Genomic DNA, 27,893 nt, shown 5'->3' with positions numbered 1-27,893 from the left:
GTGTGACCATGGTCTGGGAGCGGAATGATAACCTCTAAATGCTGTTTGCAGCACATGGATTTCACTCGTCTTCTGAGTTGAGTCGGGCCACTCAAACGTTAATGCTACAGGGACTTCTCTTGGGCTCTTTAGGGGCTCAGTCTTGGTAATCTCAGTGAATAATCTCGAATATCAACAGGAGCTCTTTTTGCATGTGTGCTCAAGTGGGAATCATGCAAGTTGTTTTGGGATAGCATCATCTTGTAGTCACAGTAGCTCCTGCTGCACACACTTGAAAGCCGAGGAAACATTGACTCAGATCTTCAATATGATCACTTCTCCTTGAAGTCCGTTAAGGGCAGGATCTGTTACGTATAAAGGCATCATTTGTTCTTGTCAGGGAACCTGAGAGGAAATGAGTTTTCTTATTTTACCATAAGACCCCAAGTGATGTGGATTAATAATGCATGGAAAGGTTTGTAGTAGTTGATGAGTTGTAACCTTTTAGATAATATAGCTGTTCAGTGAAATGAAGAGATTCTTTGATTCAGAGGCATATAATAGGAAGTTATCTGCCTTATATTGACCAGTTATGGTCTCTGAAACTGGTGTGATGCTGGGTGCATCATGCTGTGCCAATTAAAAAAAAAAAAAATCCTTTTGGGGAAGGGCAAGGGAGGGATAAGTGAGAACTGATCAAGTGGGGTCGCTTTATGTGCTTTCTAGGATCCAGAAATCTCTGTCTGTAGTTGGTGCTTGTGTTTAAAAAAAAAAATCACGGAAGTTGCTTTCACCTTCAGTAGTTCTCTTTTTAATTCTTATTATTAGGGCCTGGAGGGATGCCAGGAGGTGTACAGGCTGCAATAGCACCTGCCTATGTATTTCACAATTCTCATATCTTTCTAAGGTAGCAGAAACAAGCACCAGCCACCAGCAAGAGAAATGGATTTGGATTGTCAGAGGGTTGTTTCCATGAAAGTTCCTGAAGTGAGAGCAGTATTATAGAGGACTCAATATCCTGTCCATAACAGTAGCTGCTCTTTTATGCTTTGACCATCCATTTCCTAGGAGATGCTCTTGACCATGCAGGTCCGGTCAAGTCTTTCCTTTCATGTAAGTCACTTACAGGATTTAAAATGTACCTTTTGCAGCCTCTGGTATTTCAGGAGTTGCTTATCATCCTTAGATCCTCTTCTTCAGGCTTTCTGCTGACAAGTGTTGTTAGCAGCTTCTTGGAGGTCAAGTTGAGATGGCTTGCAATCTGCATGTGATTAAATATGAATAATCTTTTCCCTGTTCAGCAAAGTAAGCACAGTTGTGAATCCCACTGAGGCTGATGAGAATTAAGCATGTAGTGTGTTTTCTTGGACAGGGTGAGATTGTGCACAAGGCCTTTCTGACTTGATTTGGGAATTCATAAGAGCCAGTGTTTGTTGTGAAGTCAATCATGGCCTCACAGCAGTGCATATACGTGTCTACAAGCATACATGAATGTTATGGTAATTTGATGGAAAGGTGGTGAGGAGTTGCAGAGATTAATCAGAAATCCAAATGTGTTTCCATTTGTTTGCCATCTTTGAAAGGATTTATCTTATTTTTGCCATTCTGGTACTGCTAACCTGAGCACTGAGTAGCTGCTCTGCATCTGGGACTGTGAATGTTCTCATTCCTTCTCTGTACCCTTTACATGTTATTTTTTTTCCCCTTCCCAGTGCTGGAGGCAGGTGGCCTTAGGCTTGACATGGGACTACCTCAATGGACTTGCCTCTGTGCCTGTCTTAACTCTGTTCTGAAACCAGAAATAGTTCTGGCATCATCTGGGGATGAGTTCTGCAATACAAGTACATCTTCATTTGCTTTTAATCCTGGCAGAATAAAGGTGCTTCAGTTTCCCAAATGGTCTTTCTGCAGTCGGTTTAGCCACAAAGCCACAGCTCTATCACTGCGCTGTAGCTGCAGTTTGCTTTCGGATGAGGCTGGCAGCCGGAATTGAGCTGCCCGATTGCTGAGTCTTGTTAAGCAAAAAATCATGTCACACAGTGCACAGAAAGCAAGTCTCGACAGGAGCATGCTCTACACGTGGCTGGGGGAGATTTCTTACACAAAATGTTCCCTCTTTGGAATAGGGCGGCTGCTCCAGGTGTAAGGGAGAACACAGCTCTGGAGTCCAGCCCCCAGTGTTCCCTGCTTTCTGTGAAATCCCGGACAGAAAGGAAAAGTATTGGTTCTCTCCCCAGCATTCCTGTAAACATGGCTTTCAGACATGAATTAGTGAAGGGCTGTCTTCCCATGTCTGTCTGCAGATAAAAGCAAAAACAAGTAGTGGTGCCATTTGCACAGCCTAATTATTTAGAGGCAATAGATAATAAATCCCCTCTCCTTAAAAGACCTAAACATTATCTGAGACAAGCCCACAGTGTCTATGCACTCACAGGCAGCCTTTTAATGTGAGAATGTTTTGGTTGTAATCAGAAGAGAAATGCTAGGCGTTCACATGTGATTGCTACCCCGGGACTTTCCTTGTCTGTTGTCCTCACTGAAACATAAATGATTCAAGCGAAGGGCAGGAGAGGAGCAAACCCACCCATTTAAAGGGGGAAAGGACCAGTAAAGGACCATCTGCCTTGGTCCAAGAGCGGCGAGCGTACTGGTGTGCAAATCTTACTGACCGGCTGGTTTTTAGGGTGCTTTTTATAGCCAGTCCTGGCCTAAGCGGGCCCGGGGGCGTGCTGCTTGCTGCATTGCTTGCTCGCTGTTGTTCAGAGGAGAAGGCAGTGCTGGCCAGGCCTTGTGTCCCACGCCTGCGTCTGGCAGCGCTGACATCTCTTCCGTGTACCCACGCGGAGGGTTTTTTCCATGGTACTTCTAGGGGCGGGCTAAGAAATCACCATTTTCGCACTAGCGAAGCCCAAGCCGGGCACAAGCAGAGTTACGCTGCCTCTCGCCTGCTCTTTTCCTTTTTTTTTTTTCCCTCCCTTCTTCCCCCCCCGCCGCAGGAGGCCGTTCTCCCCAGGCCGGGCCGTGGGATGCTCGCTCCGCCCCACGGCGTGAGGATGTGACGCCGCCGGGGCCGCCCCTCCGCGGGCGCGGCCCTGAAATACGGCCCCGAAATACGGCCCCGGCCGCCGCCGCCGGGCAGCGCAGGAGCCGCGGTGCAGCGCGGCCATGCCCGCCCCCGCCGCGCCCCACCGCCTGGCCGCCGCCGCCCCCGCCGGCAAGGCCAAGCTCACCCACCCCGGCAAGGCCATCCTGGCAGGTAAGCGCTCCCCGCGCCCCCGCCCGCGGAGCTCCCGTCCCCGGGTGGGGTCGCCCGGCCGCCGCTGCCAGCGTGGGCATCCGTGCTGGGCGGAGGCTGCCGTGACCCGCCCCGGGGGAGGCAGCGCGCTCCCCGGGGGTGCTCCATCCCTGCCGCTGCCCACCCAGCCTGCTGGGACCGCCCGCAGCCCGTCCCGCGTGGGGGTCCTCCGGCCCCGGAGCCGGTGTCCGTACGACGCCCCTCTCCCGCTGCATCCTGGCAGCCGTCAGCCCCAGGGAGGTGGCCCGCGGTGGACCGGGGTTTCCCTTTGGCGGCAGCAGCAAAAGAGCTCCAGCAGATGCATCCCGAGCTTGGGCGTCAGCTCTCCGGGCTCCCGCTGCTCCTGGCGGGGGTCGCAGCGAGGCTGTTCCTGCAACCTGTGGCCTTGCTGGGGAGGGGTCGGCGTGCTCGCTGCAGTAACGCAGTCGTGTTGTTTAGCAGAGCAGATTTTCACGTTAGCAGGAGGGAACTGATGGAAGAGGCAGCAGCAGGGGACCTGCTCGTGCACCCCCTGAACATGTTAAGGGAGAAAACTGAAGTGGTAGCGTTCACGTCGTTCCTGCTCCAGCCGTATCTTGCACGCTGCTTTGATGCAGCTCCTCTTACGGCTTCTTGGTCCGTCCTTTGTGTCTCAGTATCAATCCCCATGGATCAGGGCATGTTTTCCCATCTAGTTCTGACCATTTCCATAGGAGCTAAATAGGCTCCGAGTGCAGCAGTAACTGCAGAGTTAATGCGCTTTCCTCTGCTTGTGGCTGGTTTGAGCTTTGAGCTGAATGGGGTCCAAGACAGTTGCAGGCTTGTTAAACTCCTTTGTAGCCGTTCATTAGCTCCCTGGTTTCTCCTGCCACTTGCAGGATAATTCCTAGAGCGGAGATTAGTGTCTTCCCTTTGAAATAAGCCATTACTGCCTTGACACGTTTAGAGCTTTTGTGTTTTCCAGCCAATTCCTCCTCCTACGATTGTGCTTTGTTCGTCCATCCAACTCTCTGCTTCCCTCTGAGGGCAGAGCTCCGGCCTCCTGTAGCGGGGACCTGGGAGGAGTGAGGGTCTGCCTGCCCTCCAGCTGGGTGCGGGGAGCCGAGCCCTTGCCGCTCTGGCTCTGCCCACCAGCGCTGGCCCCTGCCTCAGTGGTCAGCCTCGCATCGCACAGCTCCGGAGAACTGCCAGAGATGGCAGCGCTGTGGGAAATGGATGCAAGCACCGGAGGGTACAAAGGGTGTCGAGACCTCCCAGTGTCACGTCGCCTGGAGGGGTCTGTGCCGTCGCCATGCTGCCCAGGCAGAGGGCTGGGGCACGAGGAGGACGCAGCTGTGGCCAAATGAGAGGGTGCCTTCTTGTTCAAATGAGACCTTCGGTGAGGCCAGGTTCCTCCAGATCTATGTGCTCCTCAGGGGCGTCAAGACCTGTGCTGCCACCCCCTTGAAGCGGATTGTCAGTTCAAGCCTCTTCTTATCCCCTTTTATTTAGAGATCTTTTAAATGGGATTTAAATGGGATTTTAATTTAAGCTTAGGATGGGGAAGAAGAGTAGTTTGCTCCCCATCCAGCCTTCCCGGTCTTTCCCAGCTTGCTGTCCACATGTGGTGCATCAGGTTGTTACTGCCTGGGCCAGCATACCAGGAGACTTTCATAGCCCTTGTGCAGGTCCGTAATCAGGGATGATCAGCTGTAGATGGATTATCGGCATACTCTGAAAGAGGCTGCAGCAGACTTGCCCTGCTCTCCCCTGCTAGAAAAGTTGTTGTGGGTGTGCCTGGGAGCTGTTCTGGTGTAAAGGAAGGGACGTGGTGCTTGTGGCCTCTGCCAGGCATCAGGCTGGGCAACATAGCACAAAGCTGCACATGCCCCTGCTTGGAGGAGCCCTTCTAGGTCCACGTGAGGCTGCGGAGATGGAAGGAGGACCCTATTGAGATGCTAGTCTTCTCCTCACATGTAGCAAATCAGAGTAATTGGTTAATGGGCAGAAGTCCAGCCAAGCCTCTGTGGCATCTAATTGTATTAGAGAACTACATAGATGGGAGAAAGCTGCTGTTAACTCCCTGTGTCCTGGTCTGCTCAGCCCACCAGCCCCTGGCTGGGGACATGCAGTGCCATTTGTAGCTGTCTCTGCTGACTTTAAGGGGTTTGCTGATGCTGTCAGGGTTTCTCACCTGACATCTGCACAACAGGAGTGCGTGCTCCAAAGTTCAACCTTCTGGAGAGCTGGCGGTGTTCAAGATGGACCGTTCCTACTGTGCTGTGCTTCACCTGCCCTGTACTGGTGGAGTTAAATAAGCAGCCGTCATCCCACCCTGGATGCGTATCTGCTCCCAGACCTGTGGGTAATTGAGATCCTCTGCCAGGAAGGCACAGCTCCCTCATGCTGCCCAGACCTCAGCAGGCTGGGGCTGGGTCTTCTGAAGAGATGCAAACGAAGCTCTGGCTGCCAAGAGCTCTTCTCCTTCAGTTGTCACAACAGACAAATGCAAAGTTAAAAATTAATTTGCTAATGGGTCTCGTTTGTCCGAGCAGTTGTTGTGTGCCAGGGCAGCGCTTCACCTTGCTGTGACCACGCAGGCTGTGCCAGTGCTGTGTCTGTGTGTGGCCTGAGCACATGAAGGCAGCTTGGCTGTCCGGGCTGCCTGGGTGGGCGGGTGTCGCAGCCAGGGCTTGGTCTTGGGGGTGCTGCATGCAGACTGGGCTTTCAGAGGGCAGAGCTGAGTGGTGCGGGTCCCTGCCGCTGTTCGGCCCCGACATCCCCCGTGCAAGGGGAAGAGCCCCCCCAGGCTCTGAGCTGATGGTACAAAGTTACTTTGGGGGACCTGGCACTGGATCGGAAGTGACATGGCTGTAGGACATTAAGATTTGTCATAATGTGGCTTAGCTTAAACTTGATTAAAAGACTGGTAAACGTGCAGGCTTCATGCTGAAACAGGTATTATCTATGTCTTTCTAACTCATCTGCTGTCTCAGTTACCTGTTTTAAAGCTGGTGTAACTTTCTTAGGAACTCATGAACTGGTTTGAGGGCCAGCTCGTGTCTCTTCTGCTGGGTAATCACCTGTTAGCAGGCAGTCCAGCCGCGTCTTCAGCCTCCCTGCAGCCAGCTTTCGGTTTCTGTGCCGTGGTTTCCAAACAAACCCTTTAGCCTGCTGGACTCCTGTCCCTCCTGTTGGCCTCGTGCAGGGCTGGGTGCTGCCGGTCCACTGCACAGCTCCCAGCATGGGGCCACGCTGCGGTGGGCAAGCGGGGAGTTCAAAATAAAGGCAGCAAGTGGTGAGACAGGAGCGCTGGCTGCAGGGCTGGCAGAGGCTGTCACCCCTGTGTTTCCCCAGAGGGCTCCTTGCTGGGTTTTTGGGTGCCACAGTGCTGTTAGGCCAGCTTGAGCCAGCCTGTGGTGGGCTATTTAGAGCCCAGCGCAAATGGTCTTTGCCATTCCGCAGGCAAACCCCCGCACCCCTGGCCTCTTCCTGAGAACTTTGCTCCTGGTCAGCAGCGGCCATTTGATGAAAGGCTTTGCCTGCCCTGCCCAGAGTTAAGTACAGTCTTATTCTGTTTTTAGCCGGCTTTGAAGCCTGGGGTCTGCTCCCTCCCATGGCGAAGCTCCCAGCTGCCTTGCTCTTTGCATGGTACCTCTCTGCTTGCCCAGGGGTTGGTGCACGGTTGCTGTTCCTGCCTACGCCTAATCCTGCCTGGTCAGGGAAGCAGGATGCCTGGATGCTGTCCTGCGTGGTGCTCGATTTGGAAAGAGCTCGCAATGGTTGTGGCTGCTGCTCTGGTGTTTGCTACAAACATTGAGTACCGCTGGGAAATAGCAGTGATGCGCACCAAGGTCCCAGGAGGAGCATGGGCAGGAGGGAAGGGGCCTCTGCAGGGTAGGGCACGAAGCACACCTTTAGCCCAGGATCCCATGGGAAACAAAGCAGTAATTAGAGCTTCGGTTTCCTCCTCTTTGTTAATGTCTTGATACGATCTTTCTTAGGAAATGCTGTACCTACAGAGCAGAGGAGTCAGGGGCTTGGTGCGAAGGCTGTGACTTACTTCTAGCAGAGTAGGACTCCTTTCCCAAAAGTCCAAAGTCCACCTGTGCTTCCAGGGCCATTGCCCTCCTGGGAGGGAGGGAGGTTGTGCTGCTGGGAATGGCCATGGACCGGCACGCTCCCTGGCTTTTTGTTGGATGCCTGATGCTCACAGCAGAGTAGGGGATGTTCCCCCTTTGATGCTGAGCTAGGGGAGCTGGATGGTGGGCTGAACATGGCCGTAGGGGGGAGGATTGGTGAGCGTCGAGGGAACCATTCTTGCCAGGTCTGCTGGCCCTTGGTGCATCGTGCCTTGCTGTGGCTTCCCCTGGGGTTGCCTCTTCTGGCTGTCATCTGTTTGGGGAGTGGGGCAAAAGGAACACACTGGCCATGAGTGCCTCCTTGCCAGCCTGTGAGCCCTCGTGGGCTGCAGCTGCTGTGGAAACCTAGAGCAGCCCTAAGGCTTCTGGTGGGAGGTTGTCAGCCCCAGGACTGGGAAACCACATTGGGGTGCCCAGCTTCTTTGGTCTGAATGAATTCTGTGTGAGCTGGGGTTAACCCAGGGCTTTGAAATGTGAGTTTCTGAGATTTTCACATGTCTGGTGCTCTGCTTGACATTCTACAGGCGACCATTTTCTTTGGGTTGACGTAAGCAGTCGGAAGGAGCCATCCATCTTCCAAAGGCAATGAGCACCGTGAGCTGACAGCTCAGGGATTTTGCAGCGTCTCTCATCTCTGACGGCCTTGTGCGGTGCATGCCAATGCAGCCTCCCTGCTCCTGCCTGGGCGGTGGTGACCCTGTCCTCATGCCCTGAGGTCTCAGGTCATCTCCTGACAGCAGGAGTTGATTTCTTGCCATTTCTTCTCTCTCCCTGTGCTCCAGTGCCCAGTACAGCAGTCATTCCCCTGTGCTGGTGGCTGGGGGACCAGAGCCTGTCCCCGGGGAAGCCGCGGTCCTGGCAGTGGCTCCTTCATCCAGCTACGGGGCTGGCCTGGGGGGAGCATCCAGCAGCCCTGCGCTCTGACGTCAGCTCCCTGTTGCTTGTCTTTAGTAAGATTTTTGGACACTTAAAAAGTAGGTGTCTGAAGTGGGGTGATGGGTTGGCCGGGACCCGGCTTGGTGCAGCGGATCCAGGGCCTTGGGGTGCGCAGGGCAGCGGGGAGAAGGTGAGTTGAGCTGGGACGGGGGGCTTGACGGTCCCCAAAGGTGAACTCAGCACTGAAGGCAGATGATGCTGTGACTGTGAGCAAAGGGAAATGGCTTTTGCCACCATACTTACAGCCAAGAAGTTTAAAATATAATAATGATTTATTGCAGTATTGGCTTATTGAGAAGTAAATGCAAAGAGGAGATGAATGAAAGGGGTTGTGAAAGGACAGCCTGTTGAAATGGGATGGTTCCAGTAAAATTAAGGACAAATTACTCCATCCCATCTGCAGCATTATCTGCAGTGCTGTTTGCACGGAGCTGTTTACCCACCTGATGGCACAGGGTACAGAGAGGTGTGTTTCATGTTTGTCGTCCTGTGTATGCCTGGTGGGGGATCAGACTTTCTCTAGCCTGGCCGTAGCACGCTCCCATGATGAAAACGGCCACGTATGTATTTACCGATGGACACGCTGAACCCCTGTGCCCCCCACTGGCCTTGCCCCTGTCAGATAGGAGACCTTCCAGGGCAGGGGATGGATGCTCTCAGAGAAGGGCTGACCTGTTGCAGGACACATTTTTACCCTTCTACCCAAAACGCAGCTAATCCTCTGGTAACCTGGTTTGCGGGGAGCAGCCCTCCCTGATCTCAGTGCCATATAAGACCTTTCGCTGCAGAGCAGCCCCCGTGGTGGCGTTGCCCAAGGATGGGCGGTGAAGGGCTGTACGCGGCAGGAGGAGGTGCCCAGGCGAGGACCGTGGTGCCAGCCCTGCCAAAAGCCGGCTCTCCAGGAGAGCGCCGTCCCCAGCGAGACGCCTGCCTGCTCCCAGAGCCCGGCTCTGCTCCTCAGCCCGTTTCACAAGATGGCCTGTGGTGGGACGGTGCGGGGAGGGTGGAGCCCGTTAAACCCGTTTCACCGCTGCAGGCACGGTAGCATTTCTGCACCGCCTTTAGCTGGGTTATGTTAATGGCGTGGCTCAAGAGCCGCGTGGATGGCTGCCAAGAGGGGTCGATCCCTCCGTGGCAGGGAGCAGGCAGGGAGCAGGCAGGCAGGGAGGTCTGTGCTGCTCATGGGGCGGCACCTGGGCTGCAGAGAGCTGGGATGAGCTGGAGGTGGGCGTTTCTGGCTCCCTGATTTGTAGTACCCTGCTGGTCTTTGATTTATTTTTTATTTCCCCACCTCTGAAGGCTACCTTGGCTAACGAGGAAGGGGTCCGGGGCTCCTCGTGAGGGTTGGAATTGTAAGCACAGTGTACAGGAGGCAGGCAGGATTGTCCGCTGTGCCCACAGCTTGTGGTCCACGTCTTGAGTCCAGGTCTCGAGTCTCGGCTGCTCAGCTCACCCCGTACACCTGCACCTTCTGCAAGTGAGATGGATGCCCTCCGAACGGGGGGAGTGCGGGGGTCAGCTTTCGCTGGTGCTCTGGAAAGGAGCTGGAAGCCTGTTTGTGCCTTCGCACCTCCCTGAGCCCCGCAGCCGGCAGGAGGGGCACGCTTCAGGTGGGGGTCCTGTGAGAGCTTCGCTGCTTTGCTTCCAGGCCCTTAGGAATAATTTCCTCTGGCCTGACAGGATGCTGCAAAATCTGAAGTTAAAAGGAGCTTTTTGTATGGAAATCAGGTGCTTGTGTATCTGCATGTGAAATTACCCTTAAAATGGAGAGGCTGAAATTGCTCTCTAGGTGCCCACTTCTCATCAGAGCTGCACAGAGACCCGCTGCTCCACCCGCAGGACTTTTGCGGACGCAGGCGCTTGCAGGAGTGACAGAGGGCTGGTGCCACCTCCTACCCTTCTGCAGCCCCCAAACAGGGCAGCGGGTGCTCGCTGGGGCACTTGCCTGCTGGGTGGGGGTTTGTAGGGGGTGGCAGTGCCAGCCCCCGCTGCGCAGCCTTGGTTTGTGTCGGTCCCCGGGTCTCTGCTTGTCTTCTCCATCACGGCTGCATCCTCCTGCCCTTGGCACCCACCTTGTCCTGGCTGCCGGAGCTGACATCCCCGGGATGATCTAGTCAGGGGGTGGCTGGTGGTGTCCCCAGGAGCTGTTCACTAATGGGGTTTGAGGTCATTAGCTGAACCTTTGTGTGCTGATGCCATGATGTGCTGTGCAAGAGTCACAGGAGCAGCACCCTGCCGCAGTCCCCAAAACCCCTCTTCTCCTTCCTGCCGGCTCTCCCCAGCCGTGTCCAAGGGCTGCAGCCGCGTCCTCAAATAACTCTGCTGGCCCCTCCACAAAGGAGAGCTGAACTTTTTCTGGGAAAACCATGCCAAGTGGCTGAGCAGCAGGTATTTTTCCCTTTCCCACTGGGCCTGCAGGGTTGGGATTGCTGGCAGCCGGGGCGCTTGCAGGCTCGCTGCAGCCAGGGAGCGATTCCCAGCACCGGGAGTGGGATCCCCCGTCGGGGGCACCTTCTCTGGAGCTGGAGAGAGTGACCTTCCCTGAAGGACGTCCTCTCTCCTCTGGCTCTGCTGCATCCAGCTAATAGCTGAGAGCCTTGGCTGGGCGTCCGGGCTGCCCCACTTGCTCTTTCACCTCCTGAGCGCTCGCTGACGGCTGTTCCTGCTGACTCCGCGGTGTTGCAAGAGCTGAAGCTGCCGGTTAAAGTCCGGGTAAACAGGTTGCGAAGCCCTCGGCGGCCCTGACAAGGGAAGGGGGGGTTGGAAGGAGCTGCTGCTCATGGGCAATGGGGTGATTTATTTGCATAGAATGAGGTTTCAGCTGGAATGAAAGTGTGGGGAGAGGACACTCGACAGCAGAGCAGACCCCCTGATGGGAGGGAAGGGCTTCAGCCAAGCAGCTTGTGCCAACCTCTGCAAGCAGAGGAAGACAGGAAAAAATTGCCCCAAGTCATGGAGTGTGTTTGGAGTCCGTGCTGGGTGCCCCTTCCCGTGGGATTTGGGGCCAGAGCAACCCCAGGGGGCAGGGAGGGGAGCTGGCAGCGCAGGCAGCACACCTCCCTGCGCAGGGCGAGGGACAAGATCCTCTGGGTGCATTTCCCTGACCAGATGTGTTCCCCTGCCCTGCGATTCGTGCGTGTGCGGCCGCCTGAGGAGCGTGGGAGCCGTGCAGTGGCAGGGCAGCCTTTGGGCCAGCTGCCCCCCCATCTGTCCCCAGTGAGCAGCGACAGAGGTGATCCGGGCACCCGTGTCCAGCCGTACCCCTGCTGCTCTGCGCAAGCCCTGGGGTGTCCCCTGCCGCAGCCAGGGGCAATGAGTGTGCTGCAGCGTGCCGGGGAGGCAGCTGCTCTCGTGGTGGCTCTAGGATGGGGACGCCTTTTGTCTCCAGCTCCCCAGTTTGCCACGGGAAGCCAGCACAGACACCCTGTTCCTCCTGCCTTGGCTCGGGCAGCCCAGGTACCCCAGAGGCTGCCGGTTCCATTGAAGGACACACTGCCCCTTTTCTAGGGCACTTCACGGGCTCCAGGATGCCTGCGGATGTGGTTTTGCCTGCAGGATGCTGGGCAGAGCCTCCCTGCCCGCCCTGCACGGACAAACATCGTTAAGCTGCAGGCAGGTTGCAGGAGCTGCGGCATCCCTCTCCGTGCCGTTTGGTGCAGCTGCCGCGAGCTGAGGTGCTGGTTTTCCCTGGACTGGTGCTTGTCCTGCGTGTTTCCCTGCCGTCTGGCCCCTGGAGGTGCTGAGGCAGCAGCTGGTGCTGGGGAACCGAGAGGGAGCAGTTACGGCTCTTAAAATGTCCAGCACTTCAGGTCTGCAATGTCAGAGGGAGGGCAGTGGCCTTGGCAGCACCTGGCGCGTTCGTGTGGCTGTGGTGGCAGCGAGGCTGGTGGCACAGTGGCGTGTAGCGGTGCAGAGAGGTGTCAGCCTGTGCTGGGCTTTTTGGGGACCACTGCACCCAGCTGGAGGACGCTGCTCCTCATCATGCTGCTCGCTGGGGACCTGCCAGCTGCTCCCGCAGCGGCCGTTTGGCTTTGCCAGAGAAATTACAGTACTTGGCGAGCCCCCGTGCCACGGCACCGGCAGCGGCTGCCACCTCTGAGAGACACGCCGAGGATGGGAAGGGGTTGAGGGGGCAGCAGCAGAGCTCTGGGGACCCTGGGGACAGTGGATGTCCTCCCGTGGTGCCCCGGGGGAGAGCTGCTGGCTGGCCACGGTGGCGTGAGCTGGCTGCAGTGGCGTGAGCCAGCCTTGCTGCGGCTGCCACGGCTTCCTCCCACGCTGCTGAAGCACCGGGTGCCGTGGAGGCGCAAAGGCTGGTCGCCCATCGCCGCAACCCGGGAGGCGCCTGCCTGGCCCGGGCTGAGCAGCTCCGGCCCCTCCTGGGAACGCAGGGGGAAACAAGGGGCCTTTGTCTGCTGCAGCGGAGCGGGGCTGGCCTCACGCCTCGTCCCCAGTGCCCCACGGGGCCGGGATGCTGCCAGGCTGGGCTTGGCGGGTCCTGCCCTTGGGGTGGGGGCCTGGCACTGGGTGCTGCCGTGTCCCTATCCCTCTTGTGCCTGCAGGAGGAGAGGGGATGCTCTTGGAGCATGGGGCTGGGCTTTCCCATCGTACTGAGTGCTGGCACGGCTTCTTGGCTGCCTCGGAGAGGACGAGCACAGCCTGCTGCTGCTTGTGTCTGGGGCAAACCAACCAGGATGTGTCTGGTTTAAGGTGGGTGCTGCCCAGCTTGCAGGAGGGAGCGCAGTGAGGCTTCTTTCCGTTTCTTAGGACAGGGCTGAGAGAAGGCAGCGCTGCCCCCGGGGATGCCAGCCTGCCTGCTGGGATGTCCCTGCACTGGGCGAGTGGCTTTGCTGGTGGCACTCTGCAGGGGGGAGCTGGAGGCAGTGCCGGAGAGATTAAGGGTGTCTCCTGGAAATTTGGAGGCCACACAGAAGAAATAAGAGTATATGAGAAACGCCCCTGGGTCCCAGGAGCTGGGGCTGCTCGCTGCTGTCACGGGAAGCAGCCGTCCCGTGGGCTGTGGCATCCCCTATCAGCGTCGCCTTGCCGGGTAATTTGAAGCGTGCTGATAAGCCGAGCTGCGCCTGCAGTGCCGGGGCTGCACTTTGCTACGGAGCAGGACAACTCGCTGCTTCACTCTGCCCTGCGCTGGCCCTTCCACGAGGGCAGCACGTTCCTCCCTGGGGACACTGGCATGTGTGGGCCGTGGCAGGCTGTGTGCCGGGGGTGGCCGTGGCAGGAGCCGCAGCTCTGCTGAGTCAGGCTGAGGACACGGCCGGGCTGGTGGAGGCGAGATGGGAGACCTGTCCCCGACCGGGAGCTGGCAGCCCTGCGAGGCCTGGGGGAGCCCGGCTGGGCCCCATGCTGGAGCGGGCCCTGCGCTTCCTCCTTGCGCTGGCACAAAGCTCCCGCCGCGCTTTGATGCCAGGAGCCGAGCTGCGCAGCTGTTAGGCGGCTGCCCAGGGGTGAGCCCGGCTCCCGGGGACCTCCTGCCCAGCCGGGCTCGGCTCTGCTGCCCGGAGGCAGCTCATGGCAGGACCAGCTGCTTCAAGCGCGCCAAGGGGAACCAAACCACCGAGAGCCGGCATTGCTTGCTGCCGGGGTGCCGGCGTGTCAGGCTGTGGTGGGAAAGGCTTCAGCCGGTGTAATCAGCGCCCAGCAGCTGCCGCTGCGTGATCCTGGGGCGGCCAGACAGGCTTGATTGTAATTGCACTTCTGCACGGGCATGGCCGCATCTGCAAATGGGCTCCCGCCAGCGCAGGGGAGCGATGTCGGGCCTCATGCAGCGCTCTTGGGCTCTGTCAGGTTTATAAATCCCTGTGCTGGCAGCTCGCCTGCGGGGTGCGGGGCTCCAGAGGGGGAGAGCTGCCTTTGAGGGGGAAATGATGCTGAAACAGCGGCCGTGGGTGCGGTGTTTTGCCCGGTTTTCCCACCCCTTTGGCTGATGCCGTCGCCAGCTCTTGCCACGGCCAGCGGTAATGCCTGCGCAGGGTGCCAGGCTGGCGTGGGGCCCTGCTGCCGTGTGAAGTCCCCAGGGGTTTGGCGAGGACAGGGAGACCACGTCCCAGCTCAGACCTGGCTGCCAGAGGTCTCGGGCTCAGCCGTCATGGAGCCGGCAGTGGCCACGTGGTGCTGGACGGGTACGGTGCTGGTCCCGGCCCCAGCATCCCCTCCTGTCCTGCCCAGGTGGCCTGGCCGGAGGGATCGAGATCTGCATCACATTCCCCACCGAGTATGTGAAGACGCAGCTGCAGCTGGACGAGAAGGCAAACCCTCCCCGCTACAAGGGCATCGGTGAGCACGGACCCAGCGTCCCGCCCCAACCCACCGGCCGGATTCGCGGGAGCCTGGCTGGAGCTGGGGGAGGGAACAGGGTTTGGAGGGGGGGCAGTGGGGGCAGCGTGGTGGCCCTCAGTGTGGCGTGTGACAGCGGTGCCGCTGCTGTGCTCTGCTACAGGGGACTGTGTGAAGCAGACCGTCCGTGACCATGGCATCCGAGGGCTGTACCGGGGGCTCAGCTCGCTGGTGTACGGCTCCATCCCCAAGGCCGCCGTCAGGTACGTGTCCCCCATGGCGTGGGGTGAGCGGGGGGGGACCCTGGGTGGCAGCAAACAGCGGGGTGGGTTTGGCCTCGATGTCCCCAGCAGCGCTTTGCCGAAGCCGGGTGCTTTCCCAAACTGGGAGGGTCCTCTCGCAGGGTGCGGGGCTGCTGCCAGGGACAGCCCCAGAGCAGGGGGGTGCAGCGCCCTGGCCGGGTGCCCAGGGGTTGGCACGGCGGCTCCTCCGCAGGTTCGGGATGTTCGAGTTCCTCAGCAACCAGATGAGAGACGAGCAGGGGCGGTTGGACAGCACGCGGGGCCTCATCTGCGGGCTGGGCGCCGGCGTGGCCGAGGCCGTGGTGGTGGTCTGCCCCATGGAGACCATAAAGGTGGGAGGCAGACGCCAGTGTCCCCCCTCCCCGGGCCAGGTCGGGACGGGGTGGGAGCCTGGGATGTCCGGCTTTTGGGGACCTGAGGGCCGCGTGGGTTTGCTCAGGCTCGTTTGGTGGTGGAGGAGCTGATGCTGGAAAGTCCCATGGAGAGGTCAGGCTCAGCAGCTGTGGCCCCTTCCCCGCTCCAGGGAGGAGTCCCCCCACCCAGGAGCCATCCCGTCACCTGTTTTAGTGCTGTAAACCCCATGCAGTTGCTTGTAGAGGCAGTTTCCCAGGTTTTCCTCTGCAAAATGCACTGCTGGCCGTGGGCACAGGCTTCCCCCGTGGTCTCACCCGGCGTTGCCTGGCCACGTGGGTCGGCTCTGGTGTCGGGGCCATCCCTGGACCAAGGCGAGAGGCGGCCGGCAGCCCTTTGGGGCTTGTCACATCCCCCCTTGCCTCGGCCGGGACGAGCGTGTCCTCTTCCCCCCAGGTGAAGTTTATCCATGACCAGTGCTCTCCCAAGCCCAAATACCGTGGCTTCTTCCATGGCGTCCGGGAGATTGTTCGGGAACAAGGTGAGACCCAGGGAAGCTGTGGCTTGTTGTACCCCCATGCTGCGGGGATGGGGCGGCAGGTGGGGGCGGGTACGGGCTGGGACCGGCAGCCTGGGGAGGATTTTCTCTGCCTAGGTGAGGCTGGTGCTCCCCTCCAACGCCCTCTCTTGCTGCAGGACTGAAGGGGACCTACCAGGGCTTGACCGCAACCGTTCTCAAGCAAGGATCGAACCAGGCCATCCGCTTCTTCGTCATGACCTCCCTCAAGAACTGGTACAAAGGTACGGTGCCTCTGTCCCCCCAGGCTGCCCTGGCTGCACCGCTGGCTCCCCCAGCCCATCCCCGGGAGCTGGGCTTGGGCTTTCCGTCAGCACACCCTCTGCTTCTCATGGCTCAGCCTCTCCTGATGGAGGAATACAAAAGCCAGGGCAGGGGTGCCCCAGCTCGTGGGGCTGTGAAGGGTCCTGGTGCTGGAGCATCACCTTCACCCCCACCCTGAGCCCCTCGGTGCTGCATGGGCTCTGCGGGGCTGGTGCTGCTGGATGGTCACCTCCCAATGCCCCAGGCCCCAGCTCGGCATAGCGCAAGCCCTGACCATGAGCAGCCAGACCTGGGACCTTCCTTGTGGGCTCCCTCGGGGATGCCGTGCTTTGTCCCCGCACCACCACTCTGCTTTCAACCCCTCTTCCTTCTCAGGGGACGATCCCAACAAGGTCATCAACCCCTTCGTCACGGGGGTGTTTGGAGCCCTGGCCGGAGCTGCGAGCGTCTTTGGTAACACCCCGTTGGACGTGGTGAAGACCAGGATGCAGGTACGGCACTGGGGCGCGATACGGGACCGCTCTGCCTGCGGCAGGCTGGGGTCACCCACTGTTTGGGACTCATTTTGTGCAGCCCCCGGGGCAGGCGCCCGATGCCAGCGAGGTTTGGGAGATGCCTGGGGACGCTGACCCCTCGCAGCCAGGCCGTGGGTGTCCTGGGAGGTGTTCCCACGGAGGTGGGGACATCCCTGCAGGGTTCGATGGCCCACAGCAGCAAAGGGGGATCGGTTCCTCCCGGTGCACCCCCAGCTCTCTCTCTCCCCCCAAAATTCCCCTGGATGTGTCTCCGGCTCTGACCTCACCCTGCTTTTCCCGTCCTGCAGGGGCTGGAAGCGCACAAGTACAAGAGCACCTGGGACTGCGCCTACCAGATCATGAAATACGAAGGGCCCTTGGCGTAAGCTGTGCGGTGGGGGGGAGCGAGGGGGGGTACGGGGGGCAGCTGGGAGCGGCGGGAGGATGGGTGGGGAGAGAGCTGCAAGGGCACCCAGCCCCACGGACCCCCTTTGTCCCCGGCAGGTTTTACAAGGGCACGGTGCCTCGCCTAGGCCGCGTCTGCCTCGACGTGGCCATCGTCTTCGTCATCTACGACGAGGTGGTCAAGTTCCTCAACAAGGTGTGGAAAACGGACTGAGGGGGCCGGGCCGGGGCAGCCCCCGCCTCCCTCACCCCGCGGGGCTGCAGCTGGAGAGCCGTGACCAAGCCTGCAGCAGCCCGCTGGCGCTGCCCAGGGCCAAGTCTGCCCCACGCACACACCTTCCCCCCAAACCCGGCCATCTTTACGTTTCGGAACAGGCTCTGGAGCAGGTTAAGTTACCAGTTGTGTGCTGAGAGGAGCAGGGAGGGAGCAGCATCCCAGCATCCACACCCCCAGCATCCCGGTTATGCCCACCCCGGTGACACTTCCCCCTGGTCCTCCATCACCTGCAAGGTTATCCAGGGTGAGGTGTCCCCCAGGATGATGGCCCTGCACCCCCGGGGTCTCCGGCAGCCAGGAGCTGCCAGCTGCCCAGGGGCTGGTATTTTTGGGGGTGCCGAGAGCCCACGGGAGCCACGTGGGTGCAATGGCCAAGCTGTGCACCAGGCATCGCAGCTGGCGGAGGCTCTTGGGGCCAACGCCGCCGGCTGTGAGCGATGTGCCGGGTCTCACAGTAGCTCCGCAGGACCCACCAGCCCTGCAGCCCCCGGGACGGGAGGCCGGTGACCCGCTGGCACGGCCCCAGGCTCCCTCCTTCCTCCTCCCTGCCAGCACCAAGACCCCCTGGGGTGCAGCATCCCGGGTCCCACTCAGCCCCGGGGCTGCTGAGCAGGCGCTGCCCAAAATTGCACATACAGCCAGGCCTTTAGTTCTCCTTGCCGCGGGGCCAGGATTGGGGCAAGCCGGGTGCCCCCATCACTTGCCGTTTACAGTCGAGACGCGTGTGCAAGCTGGGGCAGGGAGGCGCAGCCCTGCGCCACAGACTTGGCCCCTTGGCCGGGGTGCAAACCCCTTCTTCTGCCACATTCCCCCCATCTGCCCTTACCTCGCCGTGGCCCCGTAGGTAATCCTGTAGCTTTCGGAGCTTTACGCTGACCCACTAATATCCGTGGCCGTGGGGCCGGAGCACTGCCCCGTGCCGGGCTTGGCCCTGCCGGATTTGTGCCAAATTTCCCACGAAGGAGCCGGGGGGTTGCGGGAGCTGGGGTTCGCCCCGTCCCTCCTCCCTCCTGTCACCAGTGACAAATGCAGCCTTAACACGGGAGGGCGAAGGAGAAGGAAAGCCCAGGCACGGTTTACCTGCGGCTTTCTGCTCTGAAGCCAGTGAGGGTTGGGTTGAATTTTTTTTTATTATTATTCTGTTTTACATTCGCAATTTGAATAAAATCAGTCTGGCTTTAGCGGCTGTGTTGGCGTCCGGGCAGTGCTGAGCGGTCGGCTCGTGGCTCCTGCAGTGCGGGTGGGGATTGGGGATGGGGTCCCCCCTCGCACCCCAGTCCCGCCGCCCTCCGAGGCTGAGCCGGTGCTCCCGGGGGAGCGTGGATTTCAATCCAGCAGTGTCCCGTCACGGCCGCTCCGGGGTTGCATTGTCCCACGCACAGCGGTTTATTAACCATCCCGGTTAATGTTATTGATTCCTCACCCCAGCGGCAGAATGAAGAGCCAGGACAGCGAGGGTCGGTGGAGCAGAAGGGAATGGGCTTCGTCCCCCGCCCAGCCCAGGGGCGGTGCGGCCGGGGCTCTGGCCCTCGTCGCTCGCCCAGCGTTTGCTGGCGCAGGGGGAAAGCAGTCCCTCGGGGGGAAAGCTGTTGCTCAGTGGTTTGTGGGGACCTGGCGCCATGTGGGGCCCGCTGCTCTGCGGGGGCTGGCTGCTGGCCACTGGCTACCTGGCAGGTGCCGCGGGCGGCTGCTGGCACCGGTGCTGCCCGGGCAGGAACAATGCCTGCTGGGCCCCGGGCGCCCGCCGGGCTCGCTGCTACTGCGACTCATACTGCGAGAGGACGGGCGACTGCTGTGAGGACTACCGTGCCGCGTGCCGCCACGCCGGTGAGTGTTGGGATGGGATGGCGCTGGCTGGACCCCGTGCCGGAGGGGAGCCCCGGGGCTGGGGATGGTGGCCTGGGCTGCTGCTTTTGGTGGCAGGTGTTTGCTGTTACCTCTTGGCCCCTTGCTTTGGTAACGGGCTGTGTCTGTGGATGCCAGCTGGGCTGGATTTGGAGCAATATCCCGATTTTCTGCTTTTTTCCACGCTGAAATGTCTGGCTGCTCCCTGTGCAGTAAGAGAGCCCGCAGGGGTGGCCTCTGATCTGCAGCTGAGAACAGCAGGATGATGGTAGCGCTGCGGTTCCGAGCCTCAGAGCCGTCAGTGCGGGACCTGGGTGGGATGAGCCCCGGCATCACCCCTGCCACTGCCACAGACGGTGCCTTGCGCGGGGATGCTGCACCCGGGGCTGTGCTGAGGGTGACAAACGGGGAACGTGGGCTTGGGGGTGTAGAGCCAGCCCACGCTGGGGACCCAAACCCCGGGCGGGCGCCGGTCACAGCCCCTGGGATAATTGCAACAGTCAGCCCTCCCTAATCTCCGGGGGGATTAGCAGAGTCCCGGCTCAGCGTGATGCAGAGCCGCGGCAGCATGTGGGGATAAAGGTCTGCGGAAGCCGCGCACAATGCCACCGCGCCGGTGGCTGGTGGGGAAGCCTCTGCCTGGGGATCCGGGGGGGGGGGAGAGGGGCTGCCAGGGTCACTTTGCCCCTTCTCCTGCCTCCCCTCTCCCCCGTGCTGCATCTCCCCTGCTCTCCCGCTTCCATCTGTCATGCCGTTGAAGCTCTCTTTTCCCTCTCCCATCCCACCTGCTCCCTCGGCCCACTGGCAGCGGTGGGCTGCGCGGTGGGGCCGTGGGGGCCGTGGAGCGAGTGCAGCTCCCCATGCGGTGTCGGCAGCAAGGCCCGCAGCCGCCAGGTCACCGTCCCGCCACGGCACGGAGGGGAGCCCTGTCCCGACCTCAAGCAGCGTCGCGGCTGCCTAGGGGAGCACCCGACCTGCGGGACGGCCAAAGGTAACGTGGGTCCCGTGGGGATGCCCGCCTCCCTCGTGCGTGACCGTCCCCCGGTGCTGCCATCCCCACTGCCTGTCCCGGGGCATCCCTAACCCTCCGTGTGTGTCCCCCGGCTGCTCTTCTGCCAGAGGTGGCCAAGATATTACCTGACTCCTTCGGCCGGGACTTCAGGGATCCCTGGCGAAGAGCTGGGCTGCTGCTGTCAGAGGAGCCATCCAGGTAGGTGTGGGGCTGGGGCCCCTCTGCACCCCCCCTGCCTGAGCCATGGCCCCTCTGCCCCCCCAAACAAAGCCATGGCCCCACTGCACCCCATCCTAGAGCTGTGGCCCCTTTGCACACAGCCCCCAAAGTTGGGGCCCCTCTGCACGCCCCTCTGCAGTTGTGGCCCCTTTGCCCTCCCCCCCAGAGCCATGGCCTCTGTGCACCCCCACCTCCCAAAACCACGGTCCCTTTGCACCCCCCAAAGCCATTACCCTTCTCCCCCAGCCCAGCCATGGCCCCTTTGCACCCCCATAGAGCCACCACCCTTCCTACCCCCCAAACCATGGCCCTTTTGTACCCCTCCCAAAAGCTGTGGCCCCTTTTCCCACCCCCCCAAAACCCTGGTCCCTTTGCACCCCCATACAAAGCCATTGCCCCTTTGCACCCTCTCAGAGCCATTACTCTTCTCACCCCCCCATGGCCCCTCTGCACCCCCAAACCCATGGCCCCTTTACACCCCCCCCATCCATCAAGAAAACACCACAACCTCTGCCCTACCCTCCAACCACCATTTCCCCCCTTTTTCTCTCCATTTCCCCCCTTTTTCCCCTCCATTTTCCCCCTCCCCGTTTTTCCCCCCTCCCAGCTCCCCCCTCCCCAGCTACTGCGGCTATTTCCGCCTGACGCAGGTAGGGCCCCCCTGCCGTGGGCAAGCCTGGAGCCGCCAGCTGCACCGGGACAAGCGGGTGTGCGTCGAGTGCCAGGGGGACGCGTCCCACCGCCATCCCCATTGCACCGGACACGGGTTGCAAGGAGTCAGGTAGGTGGGAATTTGGAGGGGGGGGGGGAACGCCCCTTCGGAGGCGCAACGTGTCCCTAGGGACACGTTGCGCCTCCGAAGGGGCGTCCCCCCCCATGGAGGAGCATCTCTCCGTACCCCTAAAGCATCTTCCTTTAATATTCTTAATTATAAATATATATATAAAACTAATATTACATTATGCCACAATATTCTCCCAAGTAAGAAGCGATAGGACAAGAGGAAACGGCCTCAAGTTGCACCAGGGCGGGTTTAGATTGGATATTAGGAAAAATTTCTTCACCAAAAGGGTTATCAAGCATCGGAACAGGCTGCCCAGGGAGGTGGTTGAGTCCCCATCCCCGGAGGTGTGTAACACACGTGTAAACGCAGTGCTTAGGGACAGGGTTCAGCGATGGAGTTGGCAGTGCTAGGTTAACGGTCGGACTTGATGATCTCAAAGGTCTTTTCCAACCTAAATGATTTTGTGATTCTATAAGATAATATTATAATATGCCATAATATTATAAGATAAATCAATAATATGTACTAGAAATCAATACTATAGAATATAAAAATAAATATATTTAATAGAATAGAATATTTCATTTGGAAGGGACCTATAATGGTCATCTAGACCAACTGCCAATATACATGATTATATATATATAAAAATAGATATAATTTTAAAAAAAGATATTTAATTATTTGCAGCGTGCCCCAGCTCTCACCAGTTTTCCCTTCCAGGACGTTTTGGGTGGCCGCCTCCGTGGCGGGGTGCCAGGGCTCATGGGTGCAGGAGGGGCTGCAGGAGGGTTGTGCCTGCTCCCCGCCGGCTCTCATCTTCGTGTAGCATCCCCTGGGGAAGGTGAGCTGAGCCCTCCCCACCACTGCTCCTTGCTGGGGGGGGGAATAAAATAAAAACCTGGTGTCTTTTTTAATTTCACCCTTCTGCAGGCTTGCTGTTCGCCCTTGGAACTGACTCCCCACGGTTTTGTTGTGGTTTAATCTGGCAGGCAGCTAAAGCAACCACACAGCCACTCGCTCACACACCCCCAGCGGGATGGGGGAGAGAATCGAAAAGGAAAAAAAAAAAAGGTAAAACTCACGGGCTGAGATAAAGACAGTTTAATGAGTAAAGCAAAAGCTGTGTGCACAAGCAAAGCAAGACAAGGAATTCATTCCCCGTTTCCCATGGGCAGGCAGGTGTCAGCCATCCCCAGGAAAGCAGGGCTCCATCACGTGTAACGGTTACTTGGGAAGACAAACGCCATCACTCCAAACATCTCCTCCTCCCTTCTTCTTCCCCCAGCTTCATATGCTGAGCATGACGTCATATGGTATGGAACATCCCTTTGGTCCTTGGGGTCAGCTGCCCCGGCTGTGTCCCCTCCCAACCCCTTGTGCACCCCCAGCTACTCGCTGGTGGGGTGGGGTGAGGAGCAGAAAAGGCCTTGGCTCTGTGTAAGCACTGCTCAGCAGGAACGAAAACATCTCTATATTATAATCAAGGCAGTTTTCAGCACAAATCCAAAACACAGCCCCATACCAGCTACTATGGAGAAAATTAACTCTATCCCAGCCAAACCCAGCCCATTCTCCACCCCTTATTCTATACCATTTATGTCATGCTCAGGTACCGCACTATCCAATACCACCTCAGCAACCCCCCCCACCCCCTTCCCATCCTTTGATACAATACACAGATATCATCCCCTTAGTCTGTGGACCACCCTTGTTCAATATCTTTAAAATGTCCACAAATGTCCACTGAGTTAATCTGGCCCCTGACTTTGGGCTCCCTCTGTTACGGTGGTCACTGAGGACAGGAGGGGTGGTGTGTTGTCTGGAGTTACTGGGCACCAAAACCAGCTCAGGTCAGGTCGCTGCTGTGCTTGCACTGCTTCTTGTAAGGCTTGTCCTCCCTTTGGTCAGGTGGTTCCTGCTACAGTAATTTCTATAATGCGTAACTCGAATCCCGGGTTACAACAATTTAAAGGTATTTCCATTACAATATCCACCCCTGGTCCCTTTGGGCCAGACCATCAGGTTTAACATTGCAATGAACTTCTCCCCTCACCCCTGCTCCGGCTTGGACTTATCCACAGACTGCAGTCCCTTAGGGGCGTACCTGCTCCAAGGGGAGTCTTATCTACGCGCCAGTCTCTTCAGGGTACACCTGCTGCGGCATAGACTTGTCCACAGTTGCTCTGAGGTGCACTTGTTCCAGCATGGCCTTATCCACAGCCACAGTCCCTTCAGAAGTAAACCTGCTCCAACATGGCCTTAGCCGTGGCTGCAGTCCCTCCAGGGGTGTACCTGCTCCGCTGCGGGCTTATCTGTGGCCACATGCTTTGAGGTGCTTCGGCATGACCTCACGCACAGCCACTGATGCTTAAAGGTGTACCTGCTGCAGCGTGGACTTATCCACAGCCATGGATGTTTCAAGGTGTACCTGCTGCAGCGTGGACTTCCCCTTGGGCCACAATCCCGTCAGAGGTGTACCTGCTGCGGCACAGACACAACCATGGCCACAGACACTTCAAGATGTATCTGCTCTGGCGTGGACTTATTCGCGGCCACAGATGCTTCAGGCTGTCCTGCTCCCACGTGGCCTCATCCGCAGGTCACAGTCCTTTCGACTCGAGTGCGCGCAGGAGTTCCAGCCTGTCCGGGACAGCAGCACAGGAACAGCAGCGATGCCCGGGCCATCTGCCAGCCCAGGCGCATCGCCATCGCCATTATCAGAATGTTCCCAGGCACAGCGCGCTGAGATGATAAGTGCACAGCGTTACGGCGAGCAGCCAAAGCACAAAGCAGCCACTAACGAGCACTAGGCTTTACAGTAAGGCAAGCAAGCCCAGAAGCCTGCCAATTAATAGCTAATCAGCATAACGGTTACAAATTCGATCTAGCACATTCCAATCAAACCTGTGGTCATCTCGACCCCTTCAAGCCCCATGTTGGGTGCCAAAAAGGACTGTCGTGGTTTTGCCCCGGCCGGCAACTAAAGCAACCACACAGCCACTCGCTCACTTCTCTCCCCACACCAGTGGGATGGGGGAGAGAACTGAAAAGGAAAAAAAGGTAAAATTCATGGGCTGAGATAAAGACAGTTTAATGAGTAAAGCAAAAGCTGTGTGCACAAGCAAAGCAAGACAAGGAATTCATTCCCCGTTTCCCATGGGCAGGCAGGTGTCAGCCATCCCCAGGAAAGCAGGGCTCCATCACGTGTAACGGTTACTTGGGAAGACAAACGCCATCACTCCAAACGTCTCCTCCTCCCTTCTTCTTCCCCCAGCTTCATATGCTGAGCATGACGTCATATGGTATGGAACATCCCTTTGGTCCTTGGGGTCAGCTGCCCCGGCTGTGTCCCCTCCCAACCCCTTGTGCACCCCCAGCTACTCGCTGGTGGGGTGGGGTGAGGAGCAGAAAAGGCCTTGGCTCTGTGTAAGCACTGCTCAGCAGGAACGAAAACATCTCTATATTATAATCAAGGCAGTTTTCAGCACAAATCCAAAACACAGCCCCATACCAGCTACTATGGAGAAAATTAACTCTATCCCAGCCAAAACCAGCACAGTTTTGCATTAAGTATTTTGGTGAAGAATGAGAAGAAAACCCTGCCTATAAAAACAAGGGAATTGCTAAAATATGGTGATTAATGGTGGTAGAACATCATGCTGTTAAATGTGGGTGAGAAGATGATGTGGCAGTGACATGGGAGAACAACACAATGATGTCATGCTCAGCCATGACATCACACCATGCAATGAACTGCCATTGGCACGCAACATGAGGATGGAGGAGCATCCTCCCTCTGTGCGTTTGGGCTGGCCCAACTGCCGGGAACTGTCGAGCAAGCCATGAAGCGCGGCTCAGCTGCGTGCTGTGGTTTGCAGAGAGAAATTAAACATAGGCACCCAAAGTCTGCACGTGGGCGATGATGCCAGTGGGTGCTCGGGTCCAGCTGCGGGGCTCGGCAGCCCCCACTGGAGGGAACGGGGCCGGGCTGCGCTGGTGCCATTCCCCACTCCTCACCCACTGGTGGGGTCCCCGGGCCAGCCTTGGCCAGTGGTACCCATAGCTGAGACACCGTGCTAGTGGCCTCAGCGCCTGCCTGCACCCCCAAAACACCCCCTGGGTGACTTCACCCCCACCCCTGCCAGGCACAGCACTGGGTGCTCGTCCCACAGAGATCACCTGTATTCAGACACGGCCGCCTGCAGCGACCAGCGGCGCCTGAGCCCCACCATGCCATGGCCGAGACGCCCGGGGAGCTCTGAGCCGTTAAACGCCCCCAGGGAAACGGAGCGAAGGGGCCAGAGGAGACGTGGGCAGCAGCGGGGGGTGGCCATGTCCACACCATGAACACCCATCCAAACCCCCGCCTCGGTGGGATGAGGCTCCTGCGGCGGGATGACCCACTGTGCCGGGGCTGGCCCTTGCCGGGCTGGCCAAGGGCGTGCAGGCAGGCAACAGGCAGGAGGGAGCCCAAGGCGGGCACAGCCCTGGGTCTGGGGAAGGAGGTGGGAAGGAGAGGGCAGCTCATGGCACTGCCGTCCCGGCCTCATCCTGTGGGACCCCAGCTGCAGGGGGGTAGCCAGTGCCCATCCCCGGGGGGAGCGGGCTGTCCCTGTCCCCTCAGTGGACGCTGTGGCCCTAGGCCACCCCAGCACCTGCAGAGGACCGTCAGGTGCCCAGCTCCCTGCGGAGTTTGACGATTTCCAGGAGGAGCTTCTCCTTCTCCAGCAGGATCTTCTCCTTCTGCAGCTGCAGGGTCTCCTTCTGCAGCTCCAGGATCTCCGTCTGCAGCTGGCTCTGCTTCTCCCACCGCTCCCCGGCCATGCCGATGCAGCCCCGCAGGCCGGGCTGGGATCCCTCCGGCGCTGATGGGCTGCCTGAGCGGAGCAGGGAAACCCGTTAAAGCTGGCGAGGGGATGTGGAGCTGCAGGGAACTGCCTGCTCCTGCCATTTCTCTCCCACCAACGCCCCTGCCATGGCTGTGTGGCCCTCCCACCCGCTCTCCACAGGGAACTGGGCTGCCAGGACAGGGATGGGTTGGTGATGCTGAACGCAGCCCCCAGGACCGCTCCCTGCCAGCTGTACAGCGGCCTCCCAAAAACATAACCCTGCAGGATTTGGCCTTTCCCCCTGAGCCACCTCTACGTGCTGCAGCAGCCGGCGGGAGCAGGGCAGGGTACGGCTGCCCCAGAGCGGGAGCTGGGACCGGCAGGGAGAGCGAGCAGGCTTTTCCCTTGGAAAAATGTGGCTTTTGGACTGCTTGTCCACAGCAAGAGAGGAGCCGCTGCCCAGGGAGTGCTGCTGCAGCTCCGCAACCTGCCTGGCATGGGGACGGGGCTGGAAGCTGCGACAAAGGTTCAGCACACCCGGCTCAGTGGGTGCTAGGGAGGAGGGCAGAGCCTGGCAGCGACGCGGGCGCCTCACCGTTCTCATCCGGGGCCGGGGGGCCGGGGCTGCCCATCCCCCTGCTCTGCATCGCCGGGCTCGCTGTTGTGCTGAGGAACGGCCACGCCAGCGCCGGGCTTGGCGGGCACTTGATGCAGAAGGGCGCGGGGGGCTCGGGGGAGCTGGCTGGCAGCACGGGGGCCATCCCCGCTGCACCCTGGCCCTGTGACGAGGCAGGATGGGGAGCCGCTGCCGGGAGCACCTCTGCTGCAGGTGGGCAGGGGACTGCGGGGGCTGCGCTGGGTGGTGGCAGTCTCTTTTCCACGCTGTCCTGAGGTCCTGCTAGGAGCAAGCTCTCCTTGGAATTGGGCTCCCTGCCGGCTGCGCTGAGGAAGTTCTCCAGTATGGGGCCAGGGGCCGGTGGGGTCCCCATGGGGCAGAGCAGCCCACGGCCTGGAGCAGCAGCACTGCTCTGGCCATGCAGGAGCAAGTCCGGGGTGACCTCCATCCTGGGGGGGCTGCTGGCTGCTCTCGCTCTGAAGGCTGAGGCCGAGAGCAGCGGGTCCGGCAGCCCCGGGCTAGGCTTGTTGAAGAGGGCGAAGATGTTCTGGAAGAGCTTCTCCTGGGGCCGCTGGCGGAGCAGCGGGTGCTTATCCACGGCCAGCTCCCTGCGGGCGTTGATGACCATGTTGTGCCACTTCTTGCGAATCTCGTCGGGCGTGCGCTGGACCAGGGGGCTGAGGGAGTTGACGGCGGCTGCGATCTCCTCCCAGGCACGCTGTCGGGCCAGCGTGTGCTTGTACCGGCCGCTCTTGGGGATCAAGATGTCCTTGCGGAGGCTGAACTCCTCCAGGATGAGGAATTTCTCCTCCTCGGAGAACTTGATGCGCTTCGGCTTGGCCGTGCTCATGCTGCCCCTGTGGCCGGTGAGGACGAGGGGTGAGGACGGGTCGGGGTGCACTTACGCCAAGCACCGCTCTGTCCCCCACCGTCCGGGGCACACCGAGCCGGGGCTGCGGCACTGCTCGGGGCTCAGCAAGACCGGCTGCCCCCGGGGGTGCCGATGCTGGTGTGTCCCCGGTGCTCCCCACGGCCGGGCGCCCGGCGGGGTCCCGCGCTGCCGCCGCTGCCCTCCCGCCGGGCCGGTGCCGTGCGGATGGCCGCGGGAAGCGGATGTGGCCGCATCCTGTTCCGCGCCGGGGCGGGGCCGGTACCGGGGCGGGGCGGGGGTGGTCCGGCCCGGCGGCTCCGGGGCCGAAGCGGGGGGGGGGGGCGGACGGGCGCTGGGTCTTCACCCGCCCGTCGGCTGCCTGCAGCCGGGAGCTGGGCTGCACCCGCGGCGGGGGGGTG

The 27,893-nt window shown here is 59.6% G+C and overlaps 3 protein-coding genes across 3 annotated transcripts; 2 read left to right on the top strand and 1 right to left on the bottom strand.

Moving 5' to 3' along the window:
• Positions 1–3,066: 3,066 nt before the first annotated feature.
• Positions 3,067–18,476, top strand: SLC25A1 (solute carrier family 25 member 1). The gene is made up of 9 exons (XM_054844156.1): positions 3,067–3,235; positions 14,497–14,604; positions 14,768–14,867; positions 15,100–15,238; positions 15,714–15,798; positions 15,954–16,058; positions 16,474–16,589; positions 16,922–16,995; positions 17,118–18,476. The coding sequence occupies exons 1-9, from the start codon at positions 3,145–3,147 to the stop codon at positions 17,230–17,232; spliced, it is 933 nt and encodes a 310-aa protein (XP_054700131.1). The 5' UTR covers positions 3,067–3,144; the 3' UTR covers positions 17,233–18,476.
• Positions 18,477–18,532: 56 nt separating this feature from the next.
• Positions 18,533–24,037, top strand: LOC129213660 (somatomedin-B and thrombospondin type-1 domain-containing protein-like). Its single transcript, XM_054844158.1, has 6 exons — positions 18,533–19,122; positions 19,949–20,131; positions 20,260–20,350; positions 20,979–21,152; positions 21,879–21,999; positions 22,089–24,037. Exons 1-5 carry the CDS (start codon positions 18,915–18,917, stop codon positions 21,982–21,984), a joined length of 762 nt encoding a protein of 253 aa, XP_054700133.1. The 5' UTR covers positions 18,533–18,914; the 3' UTR covers positions 21,985–21,999; positions 22,089–24,037.
• A 1,789-nt stretch (positions 24,038–25,826) lies between these two features.
• LOC129213658 (uncharacterized) lies at positions 25,827–27,700 on the bottom strand. Its single transcript, XM_054844155.1, has 2 exons — positions 26,583–27,700; positions 25,827–26,035 (listed from the first exon to the last, which is right to left on the bottom strand). Exons 1-2 carry the CDS (start codon positions 27,451–27,453, stop codon positions 25,827–25,829), a joined length of 1,080 nt encoding a protein of 359 aa, XP_054700130.1. The 5' UTR covers positions 27,454–27,700.
• Positions 27,701–27,893: the final 193 nt, after the last annotated feature.

Source organism: Grus americana, chromosome 16 (assembly GCF_028858705.1).
Source record: "Grus americana isolate bGruAme1 chromosome 16, bGruAme1.mat, whole genome shotgun sequence".
In the NCBI taxonomy this organism is placed as follows: domain Eukaryota; kingdom Metazoa; phylum Chordata; class Aves; order Gruiformes; family Gruidae; genus Grus; species Grus americana.
The sequence above is the reverse complement of the archived record's forward strand: the minus strand, read 5'-3'. Positions and strand labels throughout refer to the sequence as shown.